Source organism: Cornus florida, unplaced genomic scaffold (genome assembly GCF_030987335.1).
Source record: "Cornus florida cultivar Cherokee Brave unplaced genomic scaffold, ASM3098733v1 CherokeeBrave_3.0.0_Hap2_Chr06, whole genome shotgun sequence".
In the NCBI taxonomy this organism is placed as follows: Eukaryota; Viridiplantae; Streptophyta; class Magnoliopsida; order Cornales; family Cornaceae; genus Cornus; species Cornus florida.
In genome coordinates, this window is record NW_026775576.1 from 86,150,483 (window position 1) to 86,160,711 (window position 10,229).

The 10,229-nt window shown below is 36.0% G+C and overlaps 2 protein-coding genes across 3 annotated transcripts in view; both read left to right on the forward strand.

Moving 5' to 3' along the window:
• The window catches only part of LOC132312551 (structural maintenance of chromosomes protein 6B), a 37,918-nt gene extending 34,620 nt beyond the window's left edge, over positions 1–3,298 (forward strand). The window contains exon 28 of the mRNA XM_059810949.1: positions 2,878–3,298. Within this exon, the coding sequence (XP_059666932.1) occupies positions 2,878–2,935 (58 nt within the window). The 3' untranslated portion in view covers positions 2,936–3,298. The remainder of the gene's footprint in view (positions 1–2,877) is intronic.
• A 2,223-nt stretch (positions 3,299–5,521) lies between these two features.
• On the forward strand, positions 5,522–9,038 carry LOC132312552 (F-box protein At5g51370-like). 2 transcript variants are annotated; one of them, XM_059810951.1, is made up of 2 exons: positions 5,522–7,059; positions 7,283–8,432. In XM_059810951.1, the coding sequence occupies exons 1-2, from the start codon at positions 5,867–5,869 to the stop codon at positions 7,290–7,292; spliced, it is 1,203 nt and encodes a 400-aa protein (XP_059666934.1). In that variant the 5' UTR covers positions 5,522–5,866; the 3' UTR covers positions 7,293–8,432. The 2 variants fall into 2 exon arrangements, with proteins under 2 accessions (XP_059666934.1, XP_059666933.1); XM_059810950.1 differs by having other exon boundaries at positions 5,527–7,059; positions 8,355–9,038.
• The last annotated feature ends 1,191 nt before the right edge of the window (positions 9,039–10,229 follow it).

Below are 10,229 nucleotides of genomic sequence, written 5' to 3' on the forward strand. Positions count from 1 at the left end.
TGTTGTGGGTGGAGTCAATCGATTTGGTTACATGGCATGGAGCTCAAGTAATCAAGGTGGAGCCTTGGAGGTTTGACTGATCGAGCAACGTACAGTGGGAACAATCAGAGTTTTGCAGGAGTATCGTCAAGATTGAAGCTGCAAAATAATTGTCCTGATCAATGCCGTGGAAGCGATGATTGGCAGGATGTAATTTGAGCCAAGTTGGAGATTGTTGGAAATTGTGTGTCAAATTTCTATTCTAATTATGTTTCTATTTTAGAGTTGTATTATGTTTGATAAATTCTTGTTTGGCAAGTCTTAGCCTCTAAGAAATTGTAATCCTTATCCAACAAGAAATTGAGTTTGGAACTCTATAAATAGATACACAGGCTTTGGTTGAGACTTATGAGATTGAGTGAGATGTAGTCTCATGAGAGAGTTGATGGGTAGAGGTAGTCTATGGCTTGGTAGAGTAGGAAAAACACTAGGGGCACTGATAGCTAGGGGATCGACTTGTGGAGTGGTATGTGGTGAAAAAGCATGTACACGGTGTTGATACTCTAGTATTGTTGTAATATCTTTACGAATCATAGTGAAATCTCTTCTAATCTATGGACGTAGGCCGGTTTTGGCTGAGCCATGTATATCTTGTGTTTGTGTGTGATTGCTTTGTTGGCATTGATTCGATCTTTGTGTTTGCGCACTTCCGCTGCTCCAACAACATATATGTCACGTTTTATGAGGAAATATATTAAAATCTGGAGTTGGATGCCATGTGGCTGAACCTGCCAAGCATTGATCATCAATACTTGACCGTTCTTAAACCTGATTTACTGATGGCATAAGAAGTGTATTTCTTTATGTAGTATCTTCTGGTTCAAACATTAGATACAGGCAGTTCTTGTGCCCAGATTGCCCAGTATATGGAGCAATGCAAATTTAATTGCTTTGACAAAATAAAAAGAGTGTGAGTACATTAATGACAGCATTGGGTTTAAGGTTATTATCATCTTATCAGAAAATAGGAAACTAAAATGCTTAATTTGACAAAAAATTGAAACTGGTTTTCATATAAATTAACCTTCTTGTCATGTAGTGGAGTTAATGCATTCAGCTTTGGCTGATATGTTGTCTTGGCGTTGCATTCAGTAAAATCCCTTGTCTTAGTATCTTCTGATTATGTATTTTAATGCAATTGTTGGTATTTGAAGTTGCTAATAAAATGATAAGCTTTCTATTTAATTGGATACTGCTTGTGTCTCAAATTCTATTGTAATTAGGTATCTATTTTAGAATTGTTTTATTATGGTAATTTCTTGTAGAGGGAGTTGGGAGTTGATGGGTAGAGGGAGTTTATGTTAATAGAGTAGGAAAACACCGTCGACATTGATAGCGAGTAGATAGGCTCGTGGAGTGTTACATAGCAAAAATGCATGTATAAGGTGTTTTTACTCTATTGTTGTAATATCTCTACGGATCATAGTGGAATCTCTTCTCATCCATGGACGTAGCCCGAGTTTGGGTGAACTATGTATATCTTGTGTTTGTGTGTGATTGCTTTGTTGGCTTTTATTAGATCTTTGTATTTGTGCGCTTCCGCTGCCCCAACAGATACCATGCAATTGTGGAGAGATGATTTAGGAACTCTAAGATTTGGTATGGTATCAGAATGTTTTGAAACATTGGTTTTGGCATCCATGTATCACAGTAGCAGTGAAAGAACTATTTGATGTGCTGCGTGCTATTACCTATATAAAGTTGGATGGATATCTTGTATTTTTTTTTTTTTTTTAATCAGGGTGTTAAACTGTACTTGTGGCACTAAGTTTGTGGATTCCATTTGTCTACATACGTAGGCTTATATATATTCTCTCTTTTTGTTGTCATAGAAAAGGGGGAATCAGACATAAATTATTATCATCTGTTCCATCATTGTCACGTTGCTAAACCATGCAATTGCTGTTTTTTGATTGAAAATGTTGGTTAACCAAATTATGTGTCTTATTTTGTTTATATGTCTCGTCGCTATTGAGTTAGTAGACCAGCTTTTTTTTCCAGCCCCATGTGTAATCAGGATAGGCGCGTGTCTGGTTCATAAGTGTTCTATCCGATCTGTTTGTTTGCTCTGACATAACTATGTTGGTATATCATCAATCTAGTGTTGTTAAAGGCGCCTAGGCTCCAGGCTCATACAGGCGCAACACTTCCGCCTGTTGTGTGCCCAGGTGCGCCTTTGACAACATTTGTGCTTTTATATGGAATATGAATATGCTTCAATAGTAATATAATTTTGCAAATGTGCGCCTTGCTTCACTGAGGCTTGCGCCTAGGCTCCAAATGACTTTTAGCGCCTTAGTTGGGCCTTTGATAACACTGCATCAAACAGCTGCTTGAAAGTATAGAGGGTTGTCTCTCACTTCGCCTACTATTACCTTAAAATGGACGTCACTTTGGCTCACTGAGCCTTCTACGCTACTGTTGAGTTGGAAATGTGAGTTAATTATTAAGGTTAGACTTGGAGCTCTATCCATGAATCCCAAATCATTTATAAAGAGCAACGATCTTTACTGTTCAAACCACTTCACGTGTCTCCTGTAACCCTTAAATCACCTTATAAATGATGGTATGTTTGTAATATAAGATTTACCCATCTTTTTACCATCATCATGGGCATTTCTCAGGAATACACTCTGCTTTAACATGGAATATCTCAGGACAATGCCCACCAAAGTTGAACCCCTTGTAGATGCATTTCTGATCCTTTTCCTAACATATGGAATTCACATGCCATTTGGCATCATACTTTGGTTTTGGTAGTTAAACAATATGTTACAGCATTATACTTCTATACTTGATTTATATAGATGATACATCTAACTTGTGCTTTTTATTCAGCATGGTCAAACAGGGAGAGAGAATAAAGAAGCAGCAAATGGCGGCTCCTCGCTCATGATCATCACTATTTGCAATTTTTTGCTCTTTTGAAGGACAGGGATGATATGCAGCATATTCTTATGCTAGAAATGTGCTTCCGGCTAAAGATCATATCCTTGTCTTTGCCTTTGTTCTAATTATATGCTTCTCTCAAGTATTATATATACTGTAGGAAGTTCATTCTAGATGTTCACTGTACCTGTCGCCCTTTTAAATTAGTTTCGGCATTGCTGCTATATACATTATCTAACTACCCAGTGAATGGACATTATTTAATTCAGGTTCCAAGTCTATACATTTGATGGCACCATTGCCTTAATGTGATTGTGGTGATTGTCACCTGTTATCTTAATATTTGTGCTTACATTTGCTTGTATTAGAATTTTGAAATCATGTCAAGTTTAGCTAAGGTTGGAAAAAATCAGTCTCAAATTAAGTGAAAAACATTCCGTTAACCCATTTCTTGAAAAATTGGATAAAAAATCAGCTGGCCAGCTCAGAAAGTCAATTTAGATATTCATTATGGTAGTAGGTATGGGAAGGGTTTTTTTTTAAAAAAAAAGTTGTATGACTTTCAGACAGAGACCTTGGATATCGTCGGGTAATGAGACTCGTGAATAAAATCTTCAAGTTAGCTCCTACGGTGCAATTAATGAGTAACGTGAAAACTAGGAGTGTAATATTGAATATACAGCAAATATATATTTAGTGAAAAAATCTATCTGTATTAAAGAAGGATTTTGAGCATCACTTACGTCACAACACTTGCAGATGCAAGACAAAAAGGACGTACGCACACCCTATAGATCTCTTTTAGGGTTCAATGTGAGCTATAAACAAATGTTTTGCAGTACTACATTTGACTCGGAGATCTTCGTGATCACGTTCCATATATTGCACATTGCAGTGAGATACTTAAAAAAAGTAGCCCCCATTTCACGTTGTAACATGTTGATTCATTTAAAATGTTTATAGAAAATGACAATGTCACCTGTTAGTGTTCAATGCAGGGGTTGCCCATGAATCAAGTTCGACTTGTAGGATTATTTTTTATTGGTAGGGTATGGAGGTAGGTGCCCTTTGGGTGATGGTCTCTATTCATACAAGAATTCTCAACAAAGAATAGTAGTGGGCACCCATTAATATTTGGGTATCAGTCACTTGTGGGTTGATAGGCTGTCCTACATAGATAATTTCAACGTTTTGAAAATCCCAACAGTGTCATCTTTATCTTGTTCCAATATGCATTTATTTTGATTAATAATTAAAAAAAAAAAAACAATATATAAGCCGATGAGTTGGATCTAAAACTCAAACTGAAGATCTATTTATTTTTAAATGGATTATATTTATTAGTTAAAACAAATCTAAATGTTATAATAACATTACTCGTAATTAAATTCAAGCTACCAAGCCTGAGAAAGGAGTACGGGGAAATTTTGTAGTTGTGTTACTGTATTCCTCTCCTCATCCTTTGTGGGACTTCCGAGTTGGATAATTGTCCTTTTCAAGCCAATTGTGCTTTATTTATGTTTTGATTTCATGGGCTCAAGTGTGAGATAATAAGCCCTAGATCTTATATGGTTGGATGAGAAACTGTCTTTTGAATTTAGATGTCTGCAGAGAATTAAAGATGGTGGATTAGTGCTTCTGTTTTAGGGATGGATTACATTCCAATTAGCATTGTTTTTAGGCCTTGACAAACTGCTATGTTATGAAGGACCATGTTTCTAGGGTTCATGTCCCCACATCCAAATGCATTTTTTGAATTGAAAAAGGGGTATGCCAACGGCTATTTCTAGTTGGGTCCACCTTATAAAGCTGGATCTGATTGGGTATATGTTGAACAATAATGAATACTAATATGCATTGTAGTTATTGAGAAACATTTTGTTTTGGGGTTTCAGTTTCATACAGAATATCCAAGTACCTTTTTGAAGACTCTATAGCAATTTGCAATATATTTGTGTGTGTATTCCTACCAAAAGTATGTTACATAATAATGCGAATCAAGATTTGGTCTAAATAAGTTTTTGTTACTTTTAATTTTTCACGCGTTTATAACAGATTTAATTTGATATAACAACAAATGATCCTAATTTTACTAAAGCATGTTCATCACCTCAAATGTCGCTTACAACGACGGTACTATAATTTTCGGTGACAAGTGATTTATTAATATCTAAGTGTAAGACAAATAATTTATATCACCGAAAAAGATTATCGAAATTATTTGAAAAAAAGAAGAAAAATAATTCAGATTTTGTGAAACAAAAAATCACAAAACTTTAAAGATTGATTTGACAGTGTAATTTAGATATGTTCCAGCAAGCCTTGGAAAAGCCATGTATGTAGTCCACACAAAGATTATCTTGTTATTCTTGAAAACTACTTATCTATCTAAAGCCATTTTTACAAGTGAATTACTATCCAAACTAGACTTCATTCACCAATTTAACCACAAACAAATCAAAGAATCCAAGGGTAGAACGGTAGTTTTATCAATGACAACACGACTTTAAAGCCAATTCAAATTTTTTGATGGAAACAAAATGTGCCACTACAATAAATGATAGAAAATAGCCTCACTATTGTGTAGACCCCACCGCGTAGAAGTCCGTTTTTCAATTTTGGCTTGGGCTAAGAAGTCCGTTAGTGAGGAAGAAAAGTTAGAGAGAGAATCTAGAGAGAGAAACAACTCGGAGAGAAAATCTAGAGAGAGAGAATTCGAATGAGATAGAAACTGAGGAGGGCGAGAGTCCAGAACCAGAAGTAAGAGAGAGAAAGATGAGAGAGAGGAGGAGGAATTAGTTAGGAGAGAGAATCTAGGAGATAGAGTGGTGATGCAGAGAAAAAGCACCAGCAGAAGAGGAACAAGTGGAAGAAGAAGAAGCAGAGTAGAATCGAAAGTCTTTGGCTTGCAAGCTGTGAGAAGACTACTACACAAACGATGTGTTCACTAGAGAAACAAAACCCACCAAACCCTCCATTGAAGAGAGGTCCAAGCTGGTCAAACCTCTGGTTCAAGAACAAGAAAACTCTCAACCAAGTGGTCTTCGCTATGCACCTCCAGTCCCTCACCAACAACCCACCCAAAAACAATCACACTCCTGAACCCGATAAAACCCTAATCTTTGACACCTCAAAGGTCGCCGATCGAACCTCCCTGTTGTCCGACGAGCTTCTTCTCCGAATCCTCTCGAAACTTCCTGATTCGCAAAGAAACTCGAATTCTCTCGTCTCCAAACGGTGGTTGAATCTTCAGGGTCGTCTTGTTAGGTCACTGAAGCTTCTAGACTGGGACTTCCTCATATCGGGTCGATTGTTCTTGCGATTCCCAAATCTCACGCATGTTGATTTGGTTCATGGATGTGTTAATTCCCCTCGAAATTCAGGTATTCTATTGACTCATAAATCAGTGACTTTTCATATCGATTCCAATACTTGGTCTGGAGGGTTTATACCAGAAAGATACATATCATCTGTTGAGAAAATTGATTTGGGTTTAAAAGCTTTAGCTAATGGGTGTCCCAATCTGCGAAAGCTTATGGTTATTAATGCTAGTGAAGTTGGATTGTTGAGTGTGGCTGAGGAGTGTCCCACATTGCAAGAATTGGAGTTGCATAGGTGTAGTGATCAAGTGTTGCGCGGAATTGCGGCGTGCCAGAACCTTCAGATATTGAAATTGATTGGAAATGTTGATGGGTTTTATTGTTCTTTGGTCTCAGACATTGGTTTGACCATATTGGCACAAGGGTGTCAGAGGTTGGTGAAGCTTGAGCTAAGTGGATGTGAAGGGGGCTATGATGGGATCAAAGCAATTGGACAGTGTTGTCAAATGCTCGAAGAGTTGACTCTTTGTGATCATAGGATGGAGGGTGGGTGGCTGTCAGCTCTTCAGTATTGTGAAAATTTAAAAACATTGAGGTTTCAATCATGCAAGACTATTGATTGTGATCCTGAGCCGGATGAGCATTTGGGTTCTTGCCCGACCCTCCAACGATTACAATTCGAGAGGTGCCAATTAAGGGACAAGAGGAGTGTGAAAGCATTGTTTCTTGCATGTCAAGGGGTGAGGGAGACTGTTTTCCAGAACTGTTGGGGATTGAATGATGACATGTTCAGCATTGCAAGTATTTGCAGGTATTGGGCTCTCTTACTCTGTTTCCTTTACTATAATTTTTTAGCAAAAAGGAAAAAAGTTGTTCACATTTACTTTTGTTGTCTGGTATTGCTTCTTGCTGCTTGTCTTTATGTTGCTAAGTAATAATAATGTGGACGAATTTAGTAATTGTTACAACTGTCAGAGGCAGAGTGGCCCTTTTCAGGGTATTGAGGATTATCATGTGCACAAGTTTGTATGCAGGAAGGAATAAAGTAGCAACTAAATGCAGTATGATATGGAATGGAGAAGATGTCGAAATTGCATAGTTCCCATTTTAGTATTTGGCTGCAGACCTGGTAAATTTTATGTTTTAGTTTTTGTTATCATTCCTTGACGGAAATGGAATGTCAATTTGAATATTCGTGGCGAGGGTTGTGGATTCCAACTTCATTGGCTTACCAGACAATGATCGGGAATGCAAAGCAAAAATGGGCATTTGAGTCCATTCCTTCCTACTAAACATTACTTTAGCCTTTTTTTTTCCTTACAATAACAACCACCAAGACTTTTTCCTAACTATTTGGGATTGGACTTTAGCCCTTTTTCTTAATTTTGTAATTTGTATGAAGGAATGTCTTCCTTGATTGAACTGTAATTATTTCCATTACCAGTAATATTTCATTCTTACTAAGACAAACTTCTGCTATACTACTGATTAGATCAGATGTATGGTTTTATTATATGCTTATGACATCTAAATTCCACCCCTGTAATACTTGTTGTAGCTTTGTATGATTGGTATGATGGATAAATGAAATTGAAGCAATTGTGAAGTGATCCAAAGGTCATTATCCAGTTGGTTCTTGCCAATGCAAGTTTAATGGGAGGGGGTTGTTAAATACGGATTTAAACTGTGGCAGCTTTGGCATTAACTTTTGTTCAAATGGCTGATCATAGAAGCCCTAATGCTCTCTCAAATTATAAGGACTGCATAATTTTGGTGCAACTAATTTTGCACTAACGCACGGAGAGAGAGCATTTGAGAATCAGTCTGTTCTAGAAACCATTAGATCTACATTCTCATTCAATGATTTACTGTAGAGCTATAACAATGTCTAATCACATCTTTGCCTCTTCTTGCTGCCTAACTTTCAAGAACTAACCACTTTCTATTTATCTGTTAAGGAAAAAAATGTACATCATTAAGGTCATGCACAGCAAATTCATGAGAATCAGATTATTACATTGAATCAAGAACACTAAGTACTTAATATTTTGCAGTTTATTTTAACTTTGTTTGATAGGAAACTCACTGGCTTTATCTTCTTTTCAGGAGGGTGAAGTTCCTATCTTTAGAAAGCTGCACATCTCTAACAACTCAAGGTCTAGAGTCTGTAATTCTTTCTTGGAATGAGCTTCAAAGCCTCAAAGTTGTATCATGCAACCACATAAAGGACAGTGAAGTCACTCCTGCACTTTCAAGTCTGTTCTCGGAGCTCAAGGAGTTGAAATGGAGGCCTGATACCAAATTTCGTCTTTTGTCAAGTCTCGCGGGAACTGGCATGGGAAAGAGAGGCAGTAAATTTTTCAAGAAGTCATGAGACTTGCATGAGACAGAAGGCAAGCGGTCACCTTTCATGTGGGATGAAGGCAAGGATAATAGTCATAACATGGGACTGGAAGTCCTACCCGATGCTTACAAACCAATCTTCCACCAAATTATATACACCATAACTCCATTCAGTGGATACAAAGGGTCTTGCTATGATTATCACTCAGCTGATGCAAAAATATTTTGCTATACTGTACCAGCATACTGATCATTCTGTCGTCCGTTTCGGACAGTTGGACATGTATGTTGATGGATCATATGAATATCTTCTTTTCTAGCATTTCGGACAGTTGGACATGTATGTTGATGGATCATATGAATATCTTCTTTTCTAGCATGGAAAAGAAGTCTTTGTAATTTTTTGTAAAAATTTAAGGATTTCCCATTGTGGATGTCTCTGGATTACCTGCATTCAATTTGTTGAGAACAAAATTATCATACTAGTGTGTTATTTATTAGCACCGGTATTCCATTTATACTAAAAAGGTACAAAAAAAAAGACTGCAGTTCATTTCTGTAAATGCTGTTGATATTTAGCATACTAAATGCATGGCAAATGATCAGTCATTGCTTAAGACTTCGAAGCTCCACATTGCTACTAGCGAACTTTTATGTTGCATCAAACACTTTTAATATTGATCCGGACTTTGGGTGGAGTTTGATTTGAAGCAAATTTTATTTTAAAATGCACTAAAATTGTTCATGTCTAAGTTATCTATTGATGGGTATAAATTATGAAATAGTGCATTTCACCAAAAAAAAAAAAATTATAATAATAAATAAATAAATAAAATAAAATGTTTAGTAGTATTTAGTTGAAAATTTACATTAAAAAAATGGTAGACAATTACATCATGAATACAAATTCCTATGAAATAAATTTATTTGCCATACTCAATTTAAGAATAATGTTTGGATATGCTCGGCAAATCGTGCATCAAAAAGAGGAGCGCATCCAATATATTTTAATTTAAGGAGACTTGAGCACGAATACACTTATTTCGGATCAGATTTGAGCTATCCACTAACTAAGGAATTGAGGAGGCGCAAATTCTCTGTTGTATGATATCCATGCTGTCTTCTGCAGTAAGTGTTAAGTGGTCTTGGTTTGGCCACATTTTACTTCAATTAATATACACTAAGATTGTGTTTGGCAATTACATCACCGTTTATAAATAACATTTTACCATCATTTATAACTATCTTCACCCTTAAAATAAGGTTTGCATATAATACAGACTAAGTATAATGTCACATACAAACGTAACTCAATTTACCACCATTTATAAGTATCTTCACTCTCAAAATAAAATAAGGTATACACATAATATAAATTAAGTAATGTCACATACAAACGCAACTTAATTCAACATATCATTTATGTTATAATTTGAAATTAAAGTATTTTAAAAACACTTTAACATGTTAATTTAAATAATTTAAACCAAAATTAAAATCACTTTGATTAACTTTAGACAACAAACAAAACACTTGTTGTTTTTAAAAATAATAAAAAAAATCACATCTTTTAGACTCATGTGATGTTACTTATAAATAGTGGTAAAATGTTATTTATAAATGGTAGTGTAATTGAAA

Bases quoted from the DNA above. Each gene is read 5' to 3' on its own strand.
- LOC132312552 (XM_059810950.1), top strand. From the start codon at position 5,867: ATGTGTTCACTAGAGAAACAAAACCCACCAAACCCTCCATTGAAGAGA. The intron at 7,060-8,354 runs GTATTGGGCTCT...TCTTCTTTTCAG, and splicing joins AGCATTGCAAGTATTTGCAG to GAGGGTGAAGTTCCTATCTT.